At 50.4% G+C, this 23,734-nt stretch overlaps 1 protein-coding gene across 10 annotated transcripts in view; it reads left to right on the top strand.

Annotated features, from left to right (window-relative positions):
• MAST2 (microtubule associated serine/threonine kinase 2) overlaps positions 1-19,660 on the top strand; it is a 214,924-nt gene extending 195,264 nt beyond the window's left edge. For 5 of the 10 annotated variants that reach the window (XM_066269313.1, XM_066269312.1, XM_066269316.1 and 2 more), the window contains 19 exons: positions 966-1,175; positions 5,972-6,073; positions 7,383-7,515; positions 8,284-8,345; positions 8,606-8,691; positions 9,126-9,334; positions 10,345-10,483; positions 12,413-12,545; positions 13,258-13,423; positions 13,989-14,090; positions 14,358-14,480; positions 14,662-14,771; positions 15,133-15,287; positions 15,506-16,092; positions 16,705-16,931; positions 17,081-17,203; positions 17,389-17,525; positions 17,660-17,853; positions 18,136-19,660. In XM_066269313.1, the coding sequence (XP_066125410.1) occupies positions 966-1,175; positions 5,972-6,073; positions 7,383-7,515; positions 8,284-8,345; positions 8,606-8,691; positions 9,126-9,334; positions 10,345-10,483; positions 12,413-12,545; positions 13,258-13,423; positions 13,989-14,090; positions 14,358-14,480; positions 14,662-14,771; positions 15,133-15,287; positions 15,506-16,092; positions 16,705-16,931; positions 17,081-17,203; positions 17,389-17,525; positions 17,660-17,853; positions 18,136-19,604 (4,467 nt within the window). In that variant the 3' untranslated portion in view covers positions 19,605-19,660. The remainder of the gene's footprint in view (positions 1-965; positions 1,176-5,971; positions 6,074-7,382; positions 7,516-8,283; positions 8,346-8,605; positions 8,692-9,125; positions 9,335-10,344; positions 10,484-12,412; positions 12,546-13,257; positions 13,424-13,988; positions 14,091-14,357; positions 14,481-14,661; positions 14,772-15,132; positions 15,288-15,505; positions 16,093-16,704; positions 16,932-17,080; positions 17,204-17,388; positions 17,526-17,659; positions 17,854-18,135) is intronic. The other 5 variants (XM_066269315.1, XM_066269314.1, XM_066269322.1 and 2 more) reach the window with 2 other exon arrangements.
• Positions 19,661-23,734: the final 4,074 nt, after the last annotated feature.

Below are 23,734 nucleotides of genomic sequence, written 5' to 3'. Positions count from 1 at the left end.
TAGAGAAAGTGTGTTTAAATTCCTATTTACTTTTCCCTCCTCACTCCTCTCTCTCACTCTCTCCCTCCCTCTCTCTCCACACACCATATATACATGTATGTATGTGTGTAATACTTATATATATATATATATATATATATATACCTATATGTATGTTCACACACACACCCGTAAACACACTCTGGAAATCAGAAATCGCCATCTGGTGGCAAAGGAAAGAAGGTCAAGTCCTAAATAGGCAGCTAGGAACTTGTCATTTTGACGTGACTGTGCAGTTAGGCCCCCAAGTGGCTTCTGAGCCAGACTCCCATTCTGCTCTGCTGGGAGCCCAGGCCTGTGAGCAGACAGGTGCACACATTCAGTAAACATTCTCTGAACATCTGCTTGGCTCAGTTGGGTCCTAAGGTCAAGTGATAAATCAAACTTTCTCTGACTTGAAGAAGTTCCAGTTCAGGTTTAGAAACCATCAGTGCCCGTTCACTGAGCTTATACAATTGAGAGGTCCAGTGGGAGCACAGAGGAAAGAAAACCCTAGTTTGCCTACAGGAATCAAAAACTTCCCAGAGGAGAGATGATGCTTGAAAGGTGATTAGAAGGAATAATAGGAGTTTGCCAGGCAGGCTTGGCAAGGTGAAAAAGCTCCACACAGGAAATGGCATAGACAGACAGAGGCATGAAACAGCATAATAAAGGAGAACAACAAACACTACAGTGTCCTTAGAGCAAAAGAGCATGCCCCCAAGAAGTGGGGAAGATAGACAAGGCCAGCTGAGACGCCTTCACTGCAGTGTTCTGACTTGATTTGAAGGTGATCTTCTTATGTTTCCAGTCATCAGGTGCCCCAAATATCACATCAGAAAACCAGGATCACAGAGCCCATCCTGAGACTATTACTGACAGCAGGCTTAGCTCCAGCTGAGCTAGGACTAGAAGGGAAATATCACTTTTCCTATTTTTATTCCCAGGCCACCGCACAAATGGAAGAGCGCCTAGCAGAATTCATTTCCTCCAACACTCCAGACAGCGGGTTGCCCTTGGCAGATGGGACCTTGAGCTTTATTCATCATCAGGTGATTGAGATGGCCCGAGACTGCCTGGATAAATCTCGGAGTGGCCTCATTACGTCACAGTACTTCTACGAACTTCAAGAGAATTTAGAGAAACTTCTGCAAGATGTGAGTGTCGTGTGCTTGGACTCTGGTGAATCATCATGTGGTAGTCCTGAGCTAAGATTCAGGCATTAATGATTATCCCGGTCTTAGCCTCCTTGCCTCCTCCTTGGTAGCGTGCAGCCCCTGGCCCCGCCCCCGCCCCCGCCCCCGCCCCGCCCCAGTGTGGTGCTGATGGCCGCAGGCTCCTCAGGCCCCTGCATTGCTGAGGAACCTGTTTGGTGTCAGAAGAACTCAGTTCGGTGTGTCCTTTCTTCTAAGTCCAGTTCCTCTGCCTGAGGCACCAACATTGAACATTGGTAGAATTCATAAATATTTGACTAGGAGATTTGTAACTCAAAGCCAAGACTGGCCCCAGTGGCTGTGGGCAACTCTCTTCTAGTAGAAATACTGGTGTAAGCAGAGCCTTTAGACTGTATTTCCTCAGCCAGGGGAAAGTAGGCCTGAGGCTTATCCTCTGGGTTTATCTATTTGCTGACATTCTACTAGGCGTAGTAAGAAGTTCTGTAGTAGGGACTTCACCATTTAGAGACCTGACCCTACCCAGTTTGAAACGTCTCTGGGAGGCTAAAGGTACAGAAATCCAGAGAAAGCCAGAGCAGGCACTGAGCCCTTACCCACTCTCCCTGCTCCAGTGCTCGCTTCCTGTCGGCCTCTCCAGGAAGGTGGGCAGATGCTTCCCCACTCAGGTCGCAGTTGCCCCACATCACATCATTTGTACAGTTTTGGTGAGAGGACATGTGCCTATGTCCTCAGGGCTCTTCATGTCACTAGAGTATTTCCCAGTCCAGGCCCCTTTCCCTCCGGACTCATGACCTTGCTCTAGTGTGCTACCAGCTGAGCTGAGGTCCCAGGGTTAAGACTCAAACAGTACTTCAGTGTTTTAGTCTAGAACTTAAGAGCAGGGAATTTTTTTAAATGTAGAAAATAGTTGAATCAAGAGAAAGATTACTAAAGATGATCATGATTATTACTGTCAAATATTGGAAGATTTCTCATATATAATTGATAGCAGATTGTTTTCTTTCTCCCTAAAGTTGTACTAGTCCAGTGAACAAGAGTTTTAATGAGAAACGTTTTTATTTAATAGATGAGAAAGTACTTCCTTCTACAAAAATATAATTTTCTGATTTCAAGAGAATACTTAAATTTATATAAAGATGACCTTAGAAAGCTAACGCCTCATGAAAATCATTGGCAGCTATTTGTTTTCTGTTCCAAGAGTAACTTTCTAGCAGTTCTTTAAATAGTGGCTAGGAACTGGGGGTTGCGGCAGCAGGTAAATGATCAACGTAGAGTGACTCCATGGGTGCTTGTACATCTGAGGTTTATCTGAACAGTCAGTCAGACCCTGCCCAAAACCGTTAAACGTCTTTCCAGGCGCATTGCCCCTGGGGCTCGGTTTTTTGGTGCAGTAGGAAGAGTTCTGAAAGTGGAACCAGCGCGCCATCTGTTCCCGAATTTGCTGGGCCCCGGGAATGCAGAAAATGTCTGTGCAGGTTCTAGCTCAAGGAATTTGCTAGTGACTGGAGTTACAGACTCATCAACACGTACTTAAATAAAAATAACAGCTATCATTTATTGAATGTACTGTGTGCCAGCCGCTACTGAGTGCTCTATGGACTTATCTCACTTGTGTTTATTATAGTAAATGTGATTGGTGACCAGTGAGGAAACGTCAGTTCTGAGCACAGAGGAGGATGTAGTGATGCTGCATGGAGGGTTTAGGAAAGATTGAGGCTTGTCAAGTCTGTAGGGGTTCACTATACCTAGGAAACAGTAGAAACAACCTCTCTGAGGTATAAAGGAACTTGGTACATTCCAGAAAGTGCAGATAAAGTAGTTTGGCATGACTAGAGTGAAGGGTACTTGCAAAGGAAAGTTGTAGATGAAGTGGAAGATTTAGACCTGGGTCGGTGATGCAGCAAAGGTCGAAGGGCCTATGAGGAGCTTGGTAACATGAAGGCAGTGGGGAATCACTGAATGGTTTTAAATTGAAAAGTGGCATGGTAAGGTTTTAATTTAAAATAATAAAAGTCATGGCCCTGGCCGGTTGGCTCAGTGGTAGAGCGTCGGCCTGGCGTGCAGAAGTCCCGGGTTCGATTCCTGGCCAGAGCACACAGGAGAAGCGCCTATCTGCTTCTCCACCCCTCCCCCTCTTCTTCCTCTCTGTCTCTCTCTTCCCCTCCCGCAGCCGAGGCTCCATTGGAGCAAAGATGGCCCGGGCGCTGGGGATGGCTCCTTGGCCTCTGCCCCAGGCGCTAGAGTGGCTCTGGTCACAACAGAGCGACGCCCCGGAGGGGCAGAGCATCACCCCCTGGTGGGCAGAGCGTCGCCCCCTGGTGGGCATGCCGGGTGGATCCCGGTCGGGCACATGCGGGAGTCTGTCTGTCTCTCCCCGTTTCCAGCTTCAGAAAAAAAAATAATAAAATAATAATAATAATAATAATAAAAGTCACTATCATTTATATAACACTTAATAAATGCTAGACAGTACATTATCTCATTTAATTTAACCAACGTAACCTTCACAACAATACTATAAGGAAAGTACTGTTATTATTCCCTAAATCTACAGAAAGGAAACAGAAGCTTTAAAGGGCTAAGTCAGCCCAAGGTAACTCATTTCTTAAATAACAGAGATAGATCCCAAAACCAGGTTTGTCTTATTCCAGAGCTTAAGGTCATAGATTTTCAAACTCTTAGTCAACAAACATTGACTGACATCTGCCACATAAGAGGCACGATGCTAGGCTTAGCGTGTGAGGGAAGGAAAGAGGAAAGAAGACACATCCTCTCTATTCACAAGGCCCTGCAGTGTAGCTGCAGAGTCCCAGCTAATTGCAGGCAGCATGGCAGTACCTGTGGCGTGAGCAGACAGACGGAGAACAGAGGAAAGAGAGCCGTTGCTTGTTCTTGTGTGTGGAGGAGGGGTAGGGGACAGGGGACTTCGATGGGGCTTCAGAGTTGTTATCTGGGCTGAGTTTTAAAAGAACAACAAGGTTTTACTAAGTGTTCAGCCTCTTTCATTTTATAGACAGTGTTTTGTGGGGTTTTCCCCCCCAAATGGGTTTCAATTGCTGTTTTTCTTTCCTTACAACCTATCCACTGCTCAGTATTCTGCCTTCCCTTCCCACCATTCCACTAAAATGCTTTTAGACAAAAAAAGACATCGAGGAACTAATTGGCCAATTGTCAAATCCTACGACCTCTTTCCGTCCTCATCTTTCTTCACCTCTCTACAGAACTTTCCACAATGAGTACCTCTCCTTAATCCCCCTCCTTGGTTGTCATGACAGTGCCCTCTCCAGCCTTGCAGTCTTGCTGCCCCTTCACAAGTTACTTCTCTGCCCATCTCTTAAATGCTGATGTTCCACAGGGCACCATCCTGAGCGTCCATACTCCTCTCTCCTTTCTCCATACTCTCCCAGTCCGTGTCTTCAGTTGTCACCCACATGCCGAGGACTCCACCTGTGGCCGCGTCCCTCCCTCACCTCCTGTTCCTATTTGTGTATTGGCTCCTCCACTCTGACTTTCCAGGTCAGTTAGTATTCTTAAGTTGCAAGTAATAGAAAGCCAACTCGGAGTAGTTCGAGCAGGAAGGGGAAAGTATTTATAAAAGCGGTGGTTAGAGGATTGAGAACAGAAATGCAACCAGGCCTCAGAAGGGCAAAGCACTAGAAACCAGAGCCTCTGAAAGCCTGGAAACGTTTATACTCCTCTCTCATCTCTGGTTTTCTCTGTGCTTCTGTTTCTCTGTCTCTTTGGTAGATAGGCCCTCCCTGTTCACCCAAGAGTAGATTATATAGTGCTGCCACATTAATAACAACAGTTGTCTTTCCATACTTTTTAAAATTCCTAGGGAAGTAACTGCGCTGGCCAGCTGTTGGAGATGGGCGGGAAGGTAAAACCACACAATCAGTACAAGTGCCCCTGGAAGGCAGAGCAGTTTCCATAAGGACAAGAAGGGCTCCTGGGCTGAGCAGATACTCAGAAAGAACCTATTATGTACTGCAGACTGTGAATCCAAAACAGCTTGTTTCTTCCCTACTTGCTTTTTCTCTATAACCAAATATAACGTGCTCTCTACCTCTCCTCCCCTAAACTGCTTATCTTCTTATATTTCCTATTTCGTTTATGGGTTTCCCAAAATTCCCCTAAAATTGTAGTTGCAGTTACTTTCTTTTCTTGCTCATCCACCCTCAGGTCTGCTCAGCCATCTCCCTCTGGAGTGGTGGGTGAAATGGCTCCAGTCTGCTCGTTTCTCTTCGTTCTTCCTGCCTGGGTTTCTGCCCTTTTCATCTGCATCACTGATGAAATCCCACTGTTAAGCGGTTTACCTGCTTTTAGGCTTGCCTTCTTTGGAGCCCACTTACACTGCAGCCAGAGTAGTCTTTCTAAAACACCTATCTGGTCACATCACTCTCCTGCTTAGAGGTCTCTCTATTCCTGATGGTCTGTTTGGGGTGGACAGTGAACATCAGTGAAGGCTCCATTGAAAGTTGCCCCTAAGTTGGTGTCTAGAGCATAAGTGAAGCTTGTTGCTTGTTGATGGAGGAGCAGGGAAAATGGTGTCTGTGTGACATTCCTTGGTGTTAGGCAGGGTTCTAAAGCTCTTGTTCCCAATGAGCAGCCTGCGTCCTCTCACAGCCCACTGGCCTTCTCTGAGTTCTTTGCTTTGCAGAGCTCTCAATACCACCAAATTGTTTCTCCCTGTAGTACAGCTCTGCCCAGCCCCGGCCTGCTTCGCTCAACCACACTGGGCCAGTGGATTGCTTAAACAACCTTTGTCTTCTCCGTAGGCTCATGAGCGCTCAGAGAGTTCAGAAGTGGCTTTTGTGATGCAGCTGGTGAAAAAACTGATGATTGTCATTGCCCGCCCCGCTCGGCTTCTGGAATGCCTGGTGAGTGGACTCTGGGAAAGGTTAGTAGGGAGTTGGAGAGGAAGCAGTGGGCTATAGAGGAAGTACTCTGCTCTTAGCAAAACTGGTGGCACATACTGCCATTTCTGCTGCTGAAGTCCTTATTTAAATACACTGCTCACAAAAATCAGGGGATCAGGGAACGTGCAGATACACCAGTACTTTCAGCCTTTTGTGTAGTGCATTTTCACCAATGAAATAAAAGTTGGTTTTGCATCTCATTTGCATAATCAAACCCGATATTCTTCTTTTTTTTTTTTTTTTTCATTTTTCTTAAGCTGGAAACAGGGAGAGACAGTCAGACAGACTCCCGCATGCGCCCGACCGGGATCCACCCGGCACGCCCACCATGGGGCGACGCTCTGCCCACCAGGGGGCGATGCTCTGCCCATCCTGGGCGTCGCCATGTTGCAACCAGAGCCACTCTAGCGCCTGAGGCAGAGGCCACAGAGCCATCCCCAGCGCCTGGGCCATCTTTGCTCCAATGGAGCCTTGGCTGCGGGAGGGGAAGAGAGAGACAGAGAGGAAAGTGCAGCGGAGGGGTGGAGAAGCAAATGGGCGCTTCTCCTGTGTACCCTGGCCGGGAATCGAACCCGGGTCCTCCGCACGCTAGGCCGACGCTCTACCGCTGAGCCAACCGGCCAGGGCCGATATTCTTCTTTAATAAAAAGAAATCAAATGCTTCTACTCTAATCGCTTTATATTCATTTTGAAATATCCCCTAATTTTTGTGAGCAGTATATAATATGTGAACATTGGGGACCAAATGAATTCTTGTGAAGAAAACTGGATGATCCTGAAAGGGGGTGTGGCAGGGACCCCATTATTATGTGCTCCATGCAGACAGGGACAGTTGTGATCTGATCCACATGGCTCTCTAGCTCTTAGCACACAGGAGGTACTCAGTGAATAGCTGACAGCATGTGTGCACTGCTGGGTCGTGAGCCACAAGTGAGAGGGCACTAGGTCCGCTCTTGTGGGCTAGGTGTTCAAACATGCCTTGACATTGCCATCCGGCTGGTGGAGAGCTTTGGACCAAGTGAATAGGCTGGGCTCTTTTGAAAGCAACAGCTCTGGATGTCCAATCTGGAAATGGCCTGTAAGGCAGCGTTGTCTCCATTCTCATGATCCCTGAATCATGATGTTTCTCGGTATTCAGGGGTCGGGGTGTCCCATCACAAAGGGAAAGTCTTCTTGTTCATCCTGCACTGAGTATATGCTATAAAATTAGGAAAACCAACAGCTTCCAAGTGTGGCTCTTACTACTGACTACCTCTCTCCCCTGGTACAGGAGTTTGACCCTGAAGAGTTCTACCACCTGTTAGAAGCAGCTGAGGGCCACGCCAAAGAGGGACAAGGGATTAAATGTGACATTCCCCGCTACATCATTAGCCAGCTGGGCCTCACACGGGATCCCCTGGAGGGTGAGCAAGCTGCCTGGTGGCTGCAGAAAGGCCCCACAGCCACAGGCTTTCACAGCAGGGAAACCACTTGGAGAAGAGCTTAGACTGGACTTGGGCATGGCAGGCCTCAGGGCTGTAGGAGGAACCGTGAGTTCTCTGTCATAAAACAGCCCCTCCTTCCGCATTGCTCACATCCGCCTGACATAGCCCAACCTGGACAGCCTTGTGCTCAGCTGGATTGGATTTAGAGCCCAAAATCAAGAGGTCACCAACAAAAGGACTACAGTCACATTTTCAAAAATGCTCACCTCCTGTGCGTGCTCACCTCTCCTGCTGCCGTCTTACAGTCCTTCAGTGTCTCTGGGGTGATCCCAGCTCAGGTGTCAGAAGATGATCTCCATTCTTTGGGGCTTCGCAGTGAGCCCCTGCATAAACTGTAGGCTCCCACGTCCCTGGTCTGTTGCCGTCCTGCCTTCCCTGCTCCCCTTGCTCCCCAGCCCCATCCGGCAGAGCCGAGTCTTGGCCAGCAGGATGGGGACTGATAGCCCAGCTTTGAGTCTTGTTTTCCAACAATTGTCTCAAGTCTGAAGGAAGCGTTATAGAATTCGCCAGACCTTATAAATGGTACTGGAATTCTGGAAATAGGAGTGACTGTATTATTGGCATATAAGTTCAAACTGATGCAGAAAGCATTAGTGCTACCCCACACAGTCAGGCGACGTGAGTGGACTACTGAGGTGCCCGACAGTGCCATGTACACTTTTCTCCGTGTCCTTGCTTTATTTCTAGAAATGGCCCAGTTGAGCAGCTATGACAGTCCTGACACTCCGGAGACAGACGATTCAGTTGAGGTAAATAAAGGTCCTGCACTCCTGCCCCAGTCCTAGAGCCTCGGCCCTGTGAAGCGAGGCTGTGAGTTCTCTTGGGTAGAACATCTGAAGGAGCAGGCGGGGCTGCTGGGTGTACTGCCTGAGGAGTCAGTCTGCTGCTGGGGAAGGCTGGGCAGGAGGCCGTGGCAGGGCAGTGAGCTGAGCTCCTGCTGGGCTACAGCTTCCCTAAACATAGGGCCCTGTGAAGCATGCTTGCCTCTCCTCTTTCCCTTGTCTTCCAGGGCCGCGGGGCATCTCTGACATCTAAAAAGACACCCTCAGAAGAGGACTTTGAAACCATTAAGCTCATCAGCAATGGGGCCTATGGGTAAAGGAAGAGGGCAGGGTGTGGCCGAGACTGGGGCTAAGCCAGCCCTTGGGCTCTTCCTTCTAGAAGTATATGATGCCCAATCCTCGGGGCAGCAGATGGCTCAAGATGGGCCCTCTCTCTCCCCAAAGCCCCTGGAGAGGCAGGAGATCAGTTTCCTCTGACTTTTGAGCATTGTTCCCCTCCCAGGCAATTCCCACTCGTCTTGGTAGCATCCCTATCACTGAGCTCTGGGAAGGGTTGAGCTGTGTCCTCAGGACTTGATATATCAGGAAACTGAAGAGCTCTATGGGCAGGGGGCCCAGGTCCTTCTCATTTGTTCTGTGCCTTTATAAGGTGTGAAAAGAGGCATTTTAGCCACCCCAGCGCTGGGTCAGAGAGCACAGCACAGGGGCTGAGGGTCCTTGGGGACTGAATGGGCACTGTGTTCCCAGGGCTGTGTTCCTGGTGCGGCACAAGTCCACCCGGCAGCGCTTTGCCATGAAGAAGATCAACAAGCAGAACCTGATCCTGCGCAACCAGATCCAGCAGGCCTTCGTGGAGCGCGACATACTGACTTTCGCTGAGAACCCCTTTGTGGTCAGCATGTTCTGCTCCTTTGAGACCAAGCGCCATCTGTGCATGGTGATGGAGTATGTTGAAGGTACTTGGAGAAAGTTGCCTGACACGGAGACCGAAGTACAATCTGAGACTTGGTCCTGAGCTGGGACCAATAGCTTGCTACAGGGTAAAGTTTCAGGGCCCAGCTCTCTTTGACGTTGGTTTCCACCTTAGGATTTCAGACCATTTGGCTACAATGGGCACAGACCTCCCTGGCCCTCACAGGAAGAGGCTTCTATCGCAGCAGCTGCAGTGAGGCTGCCCATGTCAGTGCAATGAGAGGCCCTCTGGGACAGGATGTATCCCTGGCGGCTCTAGAATCCCGCCCCCCAAAGCCTACACAGCCTCTAATGCTGGCACCAGGCAGGAACAAAAGCGGTGGCAAAGCCAAGAAGCCCTGGGTTGGATGCTGGGAGGATTGCATCTGGGCCCTCAGAAGACAGGAAAGCCATTATCCTGGCTGATGGCTTATGAGGGGGACGCCCCCTAAGGCCACACAAAATGCTCTCGGAATGAAGCAGAAGAGAATTGTGGGGCAGCAGCTTGGCCAGAGGCCTTCCTCTCCCCTTCTCACTGTTGTGTACAGCTTCCAAAGATATTTTGCCTAAGTCTTTAAGTTGAAGCTGAACTCCCCTTTTAATTAGTGGGTTCATGCTGAGAGTTGAGTGTTATTTTCCTCACAAAATAAAGGACAGTTGTCAGGAAGGAAATAATGAACAATGCTGATGTTACAGCCAAATGTGTTTACAATTTACAGGAGTCCCATCCTATAATAACTTAGTCCTGTCCCTGCAAATCAACTTACAGGCACAGGGGCCTGTGTTCCTTCCCTCTCTGGCTTGAACAGTGGCCTAGACAGCCACTTACCTTACCTCCTGCCCCCCTCCACACTCTTACCTCCCACCCATGCCAGCAACAGAGGGGCCAGGATCACAGTCTCTAGCACCAGGGTCTTCCATGAGGCCATCTCCTGGGGCCTTAGGGACAGTAAGCATGAGACCATCTAGCACAGTGAACTGGACCCTTCCTTCATGGCGCCTGCCCTTGTTGCAGGAGGAGACTGTGCCACTCTGCTGAAGAACATCGGGGCCTTGCCTGTGGACATGGCGCGTCTGTACTTTGCGGAAACCGTGCTAGCCCTGGAGTACTTACACAACTATGGTATCGTGCACCGTGACCTCAAGCCTGACAAGTACGCCCTCTATCTAGGTTCCTTGTTCCAAGTTCCGTCTTGGGTCTCTAGATAAATGGAGGCAGACACAGCATGTTTGAATCTATATTAGAATGGCTGATAGGAAACAGTGCTCATGTGGATATCCTCATGGGCCCAGGGCTGTCTCCTGACCGCTCCAAGTGCAAAGACCATCATTGCCAGCAAAGTCTGGCAGGGGCATTGTAAGGTTTTGGTGACATATAAGAGTTACTGAGGAGTGCCACTCAAGAAGCCAAGCAGGAACAAAAGAATCAGCATATATAATTGATGGTTGGCAGTGTTCTGACATTTACTGACATCTTCTCTATACCAAGCATGATACCATTGGCTATAAAATAGTTCCTGGTCTAGTGTGGGAGACAGAAATATCTGTGTACAGGCTATTTCTCGGAAATTAGTCCCTTGGAAAAGGGTGGGAGGAGCTCTGTGAAGCTGGAGAACGGGATTTGCAAAGGCACACAGGTGTGACCCATTCAGGAACCACAGATGGTGCAGTTTGGCTGAAGCTGATATTGTTGGTTGGTCAGAGTAGTAAGAGAAAAGGATAGGAGATAGGCAGGAATCAGGTCATAAAGGGCCTTTTTGTGTTTGGGTTTATTTGAAAAGGTCCTAGAGGTCTTTGAAAGGCCTATGAACCAAAGGTATCATAGACCGACAAACTCAGACTTTGATTTGAGTTCAGGAAACCACTGCCAGTGGAAAGAGATGGTGAGGCCATTGCAGTAGACCAGGCCAGAGCAAAGCCTGCACTGGAACAGTCAGGATGGAGGAGAGAAGGGGCACTGTGGGGAGCAGAAAGGAAACAATAAGGTTGGGATGAGGGTGCAAAGAGAAGTGAGAGAAAGGGAGTCTGGGATACCTTCCAGATTTCTAGCTTGGGGCCAGTGTAGAGTGATAAGCTTCTGCAGTGGGAAGTGGCTTTGACATTAGACCTGAGTGCAAATGACCGCTTGTTAACTCTGAATTAAAGCTCTCTGAGCCTCATGTTTTTCCTTTTTACTTATTTGTATTGATTTTACGGGGGGGGGGGGGGGGTAGGGGGACGAGAAGTAGTGCCTTGACCAGGCAAGCCCAGGGTTTCAAACCAGCGACCTCAGCATTCCAGGACAGCACTCTATCCACTGAGCACCACAGGCCAGGCTCTTGTTTCTCCTTTTTCAAATGGGGATACTAATACCTATTTTTGTTGTGTTAGCTGCTCTGTAAGACCTGTCAGAAGCCAAAATATTTTTATAAATAACAAAGCACTTACCACAGAGCTCAGTAGGTAACAGAAATTACTGCCTTTCACTGAAAAGAGGACCCATTAGGAAGCATGACTTTGCTTTGGACAGGTTGAGTTTGTGGTGCCTGCAAGGCATCTGGGCACTGTGTAGACTTGGAGATCTAGTGGTCAGGGCCAGAGATACTGATTTGGGAAACAGGAAAAGGGGAGGCAGGGAGCAACCTTCACACAAAATGAAATGGCCTGGGCCGAGTGTGTGAAGGGAGAGGAAGAGACGATTATCTGAGATCTTAGTTCTAGTTTCTCCCAACGAGCTCCTTTCTGAGACCAACCATGGGCACTGAAAAAGAGTATGTGCCCCTGAGTCAGGGACATTATGAGCCACCCAGGTGAGGAGAGGGGACTGGGTTGGCTGATACCTGCCCCCAGTACAGAATACAGCTGAGGGCAACAAACAGAAGTGGGTTGAGGGAATGGGCGAAGAGCAGGTTGCTTGTGCAGAAGCAGTACTCACAAAGCCAGAGCTGGCTGTTCTCAGCTCCCTGTCTCCCTGCTGAAGCTGCTCTGCTGATGTCCCACACCAGCCCCGAGGAAGCCTGAGTGGGAAATGCTGGCATATACTGAAACCGGCACTTTTAGAAAACTAGGAAATAATGCCATCCTCTGTTTCTCTGGTTTCCCAGCCTCCTGATTACATCCATGGGGCACATCAAGCTCACTGACTTTGGCCTTTCTAAAATTGGCCTCATGAGTCTGACAACAAACTTGTACGAGGGCCACATTGAAAAAGATGCCCGGGAGTTCCTGGACAAGCAGGTGAGGAAGGATGGTTGAGACTTTGGGGGTTGAATCCCAGGCCTCATGCTGACCCCGTAGGTATATGTTAAGACTGGGAGCTCCTGTCTTTTTCATCTTTTGGTTCTAGGGAGACATTGAGATAGATAGCACATTTAGAAAATAGGGTGGACCAGTAGAATTACACACATATAAAATACAAAATCATCTTCCTCCTCAGAGTTTGGAGAAAACAGGTCATCCGATCACTGACACTCTCCTAGCCTCAGTCAAGAGCACAGCTCTCCTGGAGCTTGTTCCTGGCAGTAACATAGCTCCAAATTCCCCCTGTACTCTGGCCCAGCTTCCTGAGAGTAGCCTCTGGACCTTCCCTGCCTGACACCTCAGGTTGTGACTGTTCACACGTCTCTGTAGTAATCATGTGACTGTAGGTTGTGTTCTTGGGGAGGCTGGAGGAAAGAAGCCAATTGTGGGGTGGCAGCCAGGGATGCCAGAAGGAGGTGTCTAGGGGTCAGGGAGTGCTGGTGGTTTCAGGCTAGATTGAGATGTTTTGAGTAATAAGAAAATACATAAACTCCCCCCCAGCAACAGTTCCAACTCTGGTTGATCTTGCTCATTAACCAGTTAGCTGAGTCTTCAGTCTTTATTCAGAGACACTTTTACCCCAAGGATGGGAACATCCCCACCCTTCCAGCTTCATGCCAGTGAGCTAGCCTGGCTTCTCTATGCCCAGGTGTGCGGGACCCCGGAGTACATTGCACCTGAGGTGATCCTGCGTCAGGGCTATGGGAAGCCAGTGGACTGGTGGGCCATGGGCATAATCCTGTACGAGTTCCTGGTGGGTTGCGTCCCTTTCTTTGGAGACACTCCGGAGGAGCTCTTTGGGCAAGTGATCAGTGGTAGGTACCATCACCTTGGCCCACTGGGGAGGCAGAGTCTGGACCCAGATACGATTTATGCATGCACCTGTGAGGCTTATGTGTTCTTTTCCGAGTTCATGTGAGTGTGATATATGCTTGCCTCTCTGGTGTGTGTCTGTGTGCAGGCATTCTGTGTGTGTCACCTGGGGCTTGTTCTGTTTGTGTTTGTGTCCCCCATATGTACGTGGGTGTACTTGTTTTGTCAGTGTGCGTATCCTGTGGGTGTTAGTTCTCTGAGTGTGTGTGTGTGTCTGGGGTGTAAAGGCAGGGTGAGCTGGAGCTTCAGGACAGGGAGGTCCCTCTGCAGTGCCCACCCTGGATCAAAGAGCGAGGTGTGCTCTAGGGTCTGTGGTCTAGGAGGACAGGAACCTATAGAACTTAAGGAATGGGATCCCAGGCAAGCTTCAAGGTTCCTGGGCTGAGCCCTTTATGCCTCCCTACCCTTACCCTGTCTGAGGACCGTCTTCTCCATCTCCCCACTGCCACAACTTCTGAGAGCCTCCCCTAGCCCACGCCTTTCCTTTCACCCCCAATCACTCTTCAGATGAGATTGTGTGGCCTGAGGGGGATGACGCACTGCCGCCAGATGCCCAGGACCTCACCTCTAAACTGCTCCACCAGAACCCTCTGGAGAGACTGGGCACAGGTAGGACAGGTCCCACTAAACTTTCTCACCACTTGGAAGAGGGAAGGGGGAGGCTGAGTCCATACAACCAGGAGGATCAGGCTTCAAGTGTGAGCAGTGCCTCTGGACCCTGAAATCTGCCCCGCTCCCTCTGGGTGGAAGAGCTGGGAAGGGGCCGGAGCCGAGGCCTCCAGGCCTTGCCTCTTGAGGCCTGGCTTCTCACTGGACTCGCTGGCCTGGACTCCACCCACCCGTCCACTCTCTTGCCCACACCCGCCCTGTCCACAGGCAGTGCCTATGAGGTGAAGCAGCACCCATTCTTTACTGGTCTGGACTGGACAGGGCTTCTTCGCCAGAAGGCTGAATTTATTCCTCAGCTGGAGTCAGAGGATGATACCAGCTACTTTGACAGTAAGGCCACTGATGGGATGGGGAGGAGCAAGGCGGGTAGATCTGTTTTATCAGAAACACCTGTGCACCTGAACTTGGCATTAGGAGAGCAACTTTTCAGGCCCTCCTGAGGTCTGTTAGGGTCAAAAGGAGGCCACCACCAGGGGCCTCTTAAGGGGACTGTCCTGTGTGTCTGACCCAGCCCGCTCAGATCGATACCACCACATGGACTCAGAGGATGAGGAGGAAGTGAGTGAAGATGGCTGCCTTGAGATCCGCCAGTTCTCTTCCTGCTCGCCCAGGTTCAGCAAGGTACTGCCGAGGCAGGCGCACACCGGGCAGCACCGGCTAACGGGTGAAGAGGACCTGTCAAGAGACATGCCTGGGGCAGGCTGGGGGAGGGGGTGAAGGGGCTACCTCGAGAAAAAGAGGAGGATAGGGCTGGGCCTGCATATGACAGGTACTTCTAGAACCACTCCAGCCCTGACATATGAGATGCCAGGGGTGAGGCCAGGTCAGCCCAGTAGATGCGCTGTTTCCTTGAATATTCAACAGTATATACAGGGGAGGGAAGGGGGGAACTGGTTCAGATCCCTGGGTTTCAGGTGCAAGGATACTTGAGCCCCTCAAGTGTGTGTGTTGACGCCCTCCCCAGCATCCCCTGTGCCCACAGGTGTACAGTAGCATGGAGCGGCTGTCCCTGCTCGAGGAGCGCCGGACACCACCCCCCACCAAGCGCAGCCTGAGCGAGGAGAAGGAAGACCGCTCAGACGGCCCGGCAGGGCTGAAGGGTCGAGACCGGAACTGGGTGATTGGCTCCCCTGAGATGTGAGCACCCAGAACTCACCCAGGGTGGGCAGCACAGCCATCCATCAGTTGTCTCAGATTATGGGCGAGAGTCAGATCCTCAGGGTGGCAGTGAGGGGGCACTCACAAGAATAGTTCCTGAGGCACGTCTGAGAAGTGTTGTGTGAGCCCCGCAGGGAGTCTGAGCCGGAACAGCCAGACCACCGGGGCCACCTCACCGTAGGCCTTGTATCTCATAGATTGCGGAAGCGGCTGTCAGTGTCGGAGTCGTCCCACACGGAGAGTGACTCAAGCCCTCCACTGACAGTGCGACATCACTGCTCGGGCCTCTTGGATGTGCTTCGCTTCCCTGAGGGTCCTGAGGAGGCTACCAGCAGCCCCAGGAGGCAGCAGCAGGAAGGCATATGGCTTCTGACACCGCTCTCTGGAGAAGGGGTGTCTGGGCCTATCCCTGAACGGCCGGTGGAGCAGCAGCTGAAGCTGGATGAGGAGCCTTTTGTCCAGAGCAGTGGTTCTAGTCCAGGTGTGGCCCAGCAGGTGGCCCAAGGGCCTGAGCTGGACAATAGTACAGGGAGGCAGGGAGGGGAGGCTCAGCCACGTTGCAGGTCTCATTGCTCACTTGGACCTACAGCCATGGAGACTCAAGGTCGTGGGACCCCACAGCTGGCTGAGGGAGCTGCAGCCAAAGCCATCAGTGACCTGGCAGTGCGTAGGGCCCGCCACCGGCTACTCTCTGGGGACTCCATAGAAAAGCGCACTGCTCGCCCCATCAACAAAGTGATCAAGTCTGCCTCAGCCACAGCCCTGTCCCTCCTCATTCCTGCAGGTGAGGCCCCAGGGAGCTGGGATAAGACTCACAGAAGGGCCTGTGGCAGGAGTCTGCACAGGGCAGGTGTGTCTGTGCATTGTATGTTGAGGAGCAGGTATCTAAGAGACTCTGTATGTTACTGCTATCCCTTTGTTATGAAGCTAGAGGTCTGCAAAGGTATGCATTGGTGTCTGGGGCTGTTTGTGTCCCAGAAAGCAGGACGGAACCATATAACAAGTGCAGGCTCTGAGGCACAAAGCTTGTTTTAAAGTCCCAGCTCTATCACTAAATGGCTCTTGACCTTGAGGAAATTCCTCACCAAAAGATGTGGTTATTAGTAGTGGTAGTTCATAGGATAATTGTGATATTTAATATACATGAAGAGCTTATATGGCCCTGATACACAAAAGTAAGCACTCAGTAAATGCTAGCTGCCATTCCCATCACCCCTGGGGTCTCTGAGGGTCCAAGTACATGAAGGAGTTTTGCTGCTCAAAGTTCGTGGGGAACCTGGGCTCCAGCTGTCTCTGACTAGAGCTGTGTGGGGTCAACAGCCTAGGTAGGGGGCTGGTCTGGGAACATGGCCAGTCCAGGCATCCCTGACCTACTAAGTCTTGGTTTCTCCTCTAGAACACCATACCTGCTCTCCATTGGCCAGTCCCATGTCCCCACATTCCCAGTCATCCAACCCATCATCCAGGGACTCTTCTCCAAGCAGGGACTTCTTGCCAGCCCTCGGCAACTCGAGGACCCCCATTGTCATCCACCGAGCTGGCAAGAAGTATGGCTTCACCCTGCGGGCCATCCGTGTGTACATGGGTGACTCGGACGTCTACACTGTGCACCACATGGTGTGGGTATGTCTGGCTACCCAGACCTGTGTCTCCCGGCTCCATCATTCCTCTACCCTCCCCTTACTCGGGCCTGCCTATCCCTGCCCCGCCCACACTGCCCTCAGGGGTTATGCTCAGGCTCCAGGCTGAGAACTGTTCTCTCCCTGGGGCAGCATGTGGAGGACGGAGGACCAGCCAGTGAGGCAGGGCTTCGTCAGGGCGACCTCATCACTCACGTCAACGGGGAGCCTGTGCATGGGCTCGTGCACACAGAGGTGGTGGAGCTGATCCTGAAGGTTAGTGCTGGGGATGCTGCCTCCTGGGGCCGACCCGCCTGTGGGTCTGTGACTGGCCGTAGGGGAGCAGGAGAGGGGCACACGTACACCTGGCACTCACTGAGGACTGTGGTCTAGCTGGGCCCAGAGGTACGGGCTGGGTCAGCAATGCTGTACCACCACCTTAGCTCATGTTCTGTCCCCAGAGTGGAAACAAGGTGTCTATTTCAACAACTCCCCTGGAAAACACATCCATTAAGGTGGGGCCAGCTCGGAAGGGCAGCTACAAGGCCAAGATGGCCCGGAGGAGCAAGCGGAGCCGGGGCAAAGATGGGCAGGAAAGGTGAGCCAGACTTAACCCAAGGGTCTGCCCTGAGCCAGTGTGGGGTGCTCATGTGCTGGGGGCCGGGCCCTGAGCCCAGTGTGTGCTTTGCCCTGTGCACCAAGTCAGACCGCCTTTGACTCTTGTCTCTGCAGCAGAAAAAGGAGCTCCCTGTTCCGGAAGATCACCAAGCAGGCGTCCCTGCTCCACACCAGCCGCAGCCTCTCTTCCCTCAACCGCTCCTTGTCGTCAGGGGAGAGCGGGTCGGGCTCTCCCACACACAGCCACAGCCTTTCCCCCCGGTCTCCCACTCAGGGCTACCGGGTGACCCCTGACGCAGTGCATTCAGGTAGGAAGGGCTCCCTGCAGATCGCAGTGACAAACCCTGGGAGGTGAGAAAGTGCCCGGGCCCTCTGTCATTCTCCCCAGTCCCACTTTGAAACTCATCCAACCCACCCCCCGAAAGATCCAGCAGTCTTGGGAGGAGGTGACTTCATTTCTATAGCCTGGGCTCTGCTTCATGGGTGGGGTTAACCTTAATGATCCTGGGACACTGCAGAGGTAACCCCTGCCTTGTCCCTCAGTCACTTCTAATAGCTGACATTGCTCTCTTGCCTTTGTTTGCACAAAGTGGGAGGGAATTCGTCACAGAGCAGCTCCCCCAGCTCCAGTGTGCCCAGCTCTCCAGCTGGCTCTGGGCACACACGGCCCAGCTCCCTGCATGGTCTGGCCCCCAAGCTCCAACGGCAGTACCGCTCTCCACGGCGCAAGTCGGCAGGCAGCATCCCGCTGTCACCACTGGCTCACACCCCTTCTCCACCACCAGCACCAGCGGCTTCACCCCAGCGCTCCCCATCGCCCCTGTCTGGACATGGAACCCAGGGTCTCCCCACCAAGCTTCACCTGTCGCCTCCCCTAGGCAGACAACTCTCTCGACCGAAGAGTGCGGAGCCGCCCCGCTCACCACTGCTTAAGAGGGTGCAGTCAGCTGAGAAACTGGCAGCTGCACTTGCTGCTTCTGAGAAGAAGCTAGCCTCTTCCCGAAAGCATAGCCTTGACCTGCCCCACCCTGAGCTAAAGAAGGAACCCAGGGAAGCCAGTCCTCTGGAGGTGGTTGGGACCAGGAGTGTGCTGTCCGGGATGGGGACGCTGTCGGGGAAGGGTGTGCTGCAGCCCGTTCCCTCACGAGCTCTAGGCACCCTCCGACAGGACCGGGCTGAGCGGCGGGAGTCACTGCAGAAGCAGGAAGCCATCCGTGAGGTTGACTCTTCGGAGGATGACACTGATGAAGGGCCTAAGGTCAGCCAAGGTGTACAGGAGCCAAGCTTGGTACCTAACCCAGAACTGGGCCAGGATCCACCCCTCAGAGGAGCAGGAGAGGGCGAGGAAGAAGATGACTTCTTGCCCAGGGACACCAGAATGGGAGGTCCTGGGGTCCCCCAGAGGCGGCTTGGCATCCCACAAGTCTTGGAGGAGGCTGTCAGCTCTTTGTCACCAGCTCCCAGCCTGGATAGGGCTGGGCCCACAGAGCCGATGCCCCCTAGTGGCTGCGTGAAGGCCCAGCTCCTCCACACCCAGGCACTAACAGCACTTTGTCCCAGCTCTTCAGGACTCATCCCCACCAGTTGCCCCACTGCCTCTTCCACCTCTGGAGAGCCAGGCCTATGGTCCTGGAAATTCCTGAGTGAGGGTCCAGAGGGGGCATCCTCAAGCAGAAAGGCAACAGTGGAAGGTGAGCTAGTCAGTTCCCAGAATTTGGAAGTCACAACTCTAGCCCACCTTGAGAACCTGACTGCTAGGCAGGAGGAGAAGTCATGGCCACCCAGTGCCTCTGGGCTGGCTCACCAACCTTGTGAGCTTTCCAGCCAACGCTGGCTGTGGGAGCCTGAGTGTGTACTAATAGAAAAAGAGGAGCCAGCCCTGGGCATCACCAAAGTGCCTGATGCTTCAGGTGACAGGAGGCAGACCGTTCCATGCAGAAGCTGCCCCCTTTCCCAGGAGCCTGGGCCCAGCCTGCTCCAGAGGGGCCGAGACCCAGGAGGCCCTCAAAAGCACCAGGACTTGGCATTGGCACCTGATGAGTTTTTAAAGCAAACATAGCAGCTGTCTTCCATTTCTTGCACTCAGACCTGTGTAATACATGCTCTTGGAAACTGTCTTTGTCTTTTGGTTGCTTCTTTCCTCCAGTCAACACAAATGTAACTCAAGGTCCTATGTTGCTACTGGTAATAGACTGAATAAGACAGTTTCCTCTGTCAGGAGAGAGGCATCTAACCCAGTGTGGCTTCCCAGAGATTGACATCTGAGGTCAGACCTGAAGGATAGGTGATAGGTAGTTGGCTAGAATAGGAATTAGTAATAAGAAAGAATGTCCAGGCAGACAGTATAGCACTTAACCATGTACCTGGTGTAGTCAAGGAATCAAAATAATTCAGAGTGGAAATGGGTCTAATGAGTTAGGCAAGGGTCATAGCTAATGGTTTTCCAGTTTAGACTTTCTATAGGTGATGGGGAACCCGAGAAGGCCATGTAGCAACTAGTCCTGCTTTAAGATAAGGGGATTCAGGTTGAACCTACATATATCTCCAAAATTGGAATGTTTCTTAGCCAGAAAATAAGGGGGAAAGGTGGAGGGAGGTGAAGGGTTGAACTTGGTACTTACAGGACATCTAGAAGGTAACTGTATACATGGGTTTGGAACTCAGAGAAATGTGGACTGATGATAGAAAATTGAGAACCATCAATGTATCAATAATGATACACGGAGGAGCACATGCATTTAAGGCAAAGAGAGACTTAGAAGCAGCCAGAAGAACATCATCCAAGTTCAAGAGAGGAAAGAGTTTTAATATGGGTGAAGTTACTTGGTAAAATGCTGGGAAGCCATATGAGATGAAAATAAAGAACTGCCTTCTGTATTTAGTAATATGTCATTGTTTGTAGTGACTACAAACACTGAGGTGGAATAAACTGACCAATGAGCACCTCCTGGGCTCTGCACTAGAAATGGACATTGCTGAGCTGGGCGGCCCCTAGTGAGCACAGGCTGGCATTGAAGAGAGAGAGAGGACATCTGTAGGACTGTTGTGTTGGAGGAATCAGATGATGGGAGCAGGGTTGTGGAGGTGTGCCCCCAGGTGATGAAGGACTTGTGAAGCTGCTGTCTTGTACTAATTGTCCCATAGTCCAGTGCCTAGGTCTGAAGGAGGGGTGTTAAGAAGCCTGGAAACTGGGAGATATCTCTAGGTAACCGGCTGGGCACTTGAAGCACCCTGCAGCTTTTGCTCATCATGCATGGGGAAGGCTGTGGCCGCCAGAGGGCGTACCCTGCCCATGGTGGCAGGGCCAGCAAGTGGGACATCTGGCCCCTCACTCTTCTGATCTCGGACTCACTTCCTTAGGAATTCATTGACAGCTGATCCCAGTTCTGGATGCTGGGAATACAGGTAACTGGTTGCCTGGGTCGGGGGGGCACCCCCATGTATATCAGAATCTGGTTTGAAGCACCTTACATACCACAGGGGAAGGGGCTGGGGCAGACACATCCTGCAGCAGTTCACAGGAGGCAGTGCCCCCGTAGGTGGTGGGAAATGCTAAGCATTCTGTAATGTATAGGGCAAGTGCCAGTGGGGCAGTTGAGAAACTGCCAAATTAGCCTGAAGGGAGTGAGGAGTTTCTGAGGTAACCACTGGAAGTGGGATAGTCAGATTTGTGTTTTAGGAAGATTACTGGCTAGAGTAGAGAGGGTCAAGTGGAATAAGACCAGGAAGAAATGTAGTGACCCATTATGGTGGTCTGAACTAGGACAACAGTGAGGAGGTTTCCCCAGAGAGGGAAAGTGTGGGGAGCTGATTTGGCAGTCATTAGCAAGTAAGTGGTAATTAAAGGCACAAAAGTAGATATGGGACAGAACTGAAAACATGTACAAAAGGAAAAAGGGCCAAGGCACTGGGAATTAGCCAAGGGGAGGGAGTCAGTGAAGAGTAATTGAAGTGAGGAATGAGATCCTCAACTTGGGAGAAGCCAAACCATTTTAAGAATTTTGTCACCCTAATAGCAACTGAAAGTTACTTAATGGTTTTACACAGGTTCAGATTTTTACTTTGAAAAAATAACGCCAATGGATTTGAGAGGCAAGAATGGAAGAAGAGAGGCCTTCCAGTATGAAAGTTAGAGATAAGTGAAGCATTGAAGTTGGAGAGAAGTGATGAATTCAGTATTTAAAAAGTAAAATTGGTATATGGGTTGATAGTGTGTTATGTAGATATGAAGCAGAGAAGGTATCAAGGATAATGACTACATTTCTGACTTACATAAGCAGTTGAATTATACATTTCCACTCACTGAAATGTGAACTACCCTGCTCACAAAAATGAGGGCATCAGGGAATGTGCAGATACTCCAGTACTTTCAGCCTTTTGTATAGTGCATTTTCACCAATGAAATAAAAGTTGGTTTTGTATCTCATTTGCATAATCAAACTTTCTTTGACTTGTTGCTTTTCTGAGGTTGTTTTTTTTTTCCAGGGAGAGAGAGAGAGAGAGAGGGATAGATAGCGACAGACAGGAACAGAGAGATGAGAAGCATCAATCATTAGTTTTTCGTTGCAACACCTTAGTTCATTGATTGCTTTCTCATATGTGCCTTGACCGCGGGCCTTCAGCAAACCGAGTAACCCCTTGCTCTAGCCAGAGACCTTGGGTTCAAGCTGGTGAGCTTTTTTGCTCAAGCCAGATGAGCCCATGCTCAAGCTGGTGACCTTGGGGTCTCGAACCTGGGTCCTCTGCATCCCAGTCAGACTATCTACTGCGCCAACGCCTAGTCAGGCCTGAGGTTCTTGTTTAATTTTAAAAATACTTCTTTTATCGCTTCATATTCATTTTTAAATATCCTCTAATTTTTGTAAGCAGTATAATAGAAGACAGGACAAGGTGATGACCCTGTATTCAATGGGAATATGAGGTATGCCACCCAGGAGAGGTCTGGGCAGGAGAAAAAAACCTGATAATTAGCCTAGAGATGGTAGGTGAGCTCATGGATATGGGTACAATGCTGGGGGAAAGGCCTAAGTGAGAAGGCAGCAGCAGGAGTCCAGGAGAATTAAAACACAGATGAATGAGTCGTGGAGCCAATGGGAGAGTTTTTCAAGGAGAAAAGTAGTCAATGGTGGTTATTGAAGACCTTAAGGCGAGTAGTTTCAGGTAATGGTGGAAACGAGACTGAAAAGCTTGGGGAGATGAGGCAATAAAAACAAATTTAGACAGTTTTTCCAGAAGGTTTAGCTTTGAATAGGAGAAAAGGATATAGGATTGAGGAAGAGAGAGACCCAACATGTTTGGGGGGTTTACACATATTTCATTATATTGGTAGAAAAGTAAGTATGCAGTTTTTAATGTATGTGTAACAGTTCACTGACTAGTATGATTCTGTTACATAATTCTGATATATAAGTTTTGGACTGAAAATTTGTTTTTGCTACTTTTCTTTTAAACTTGAATGGTCGTCATTGCTTCCTAAAAAATATAGCACTCTCCCCCCCTTAGGTCATCCTTATGGAGCAATCACAGTCCTGCCTGCCACAGGAACATAGTTTAGGCAAGGCCTATCCTGGCCCTCTTTTCATGGACATTGTGCTGTAGCCACTGTAGAGAAATGAAAACAAGCAGTCTCTGAAAAGGTGAGCTCTCCCCAGTGGAGCTGTCAGAAGATAGGAGTGGCACTGCAGAAGGCCGTTTGTCCCTGGAGGAGAGCCTATACACAAAATTTAACCAAGCATGAGCTGGTGCCACAGGGGTGGAGAGAAAGGGTGTTTAGGATATTTGAAGTCTACAATCAGATTTTCCAATTACATTAGTCAGTAAAGCCCAAATGCCCAACCATGTTCCACTGTCAATGGATGACCCAGTTGAGAGAAATAACTGAAAGAATTGATAACTGATCATGGGTAATTCCTGAGAAGGTGGGAGAAAATAGGACCCAAAATACATATGGAAAGATTGGCTTTTAGTTGGAAGAGGGCTACTTTTTTGCAATTTAATATATGAGGGGGAGAGAGGTTTTGTGGTAAGATACGGGAATTCATGACCAAGCATGTTTTCTCTGTAAACAAAATGTTTGTCGTGCCTGTGTGAAGGCCCCAGTGGAGATGCCCAGCCAGCCGGTGGAGAATAGAAGAGATGACTGGGCTGAAGAGGAATTTGAGCAACCTATGTAGAGTGGGAAAAACTCTC

Source organism: Saccopteryx bilineata, chromosome 3, assembly GCF_036850765.1.
Source record: "Saccopteryx bilineata isolate mSacBil1 chromosome 3, mSacBil1_pri_phased_curated, whole genome shotgun sequence".
Lineage (NCBI taxonomy): Eukaryota > Metazoa > Chordata > Mammalia > Chiroptera > Emballonuridae > Saccopteryx > Saccopteryx bilineata.
Note: the sequence above shows the minus strand (reverse complement) of the source record. Positions and strands in the feature narration are given on the sequence as shown.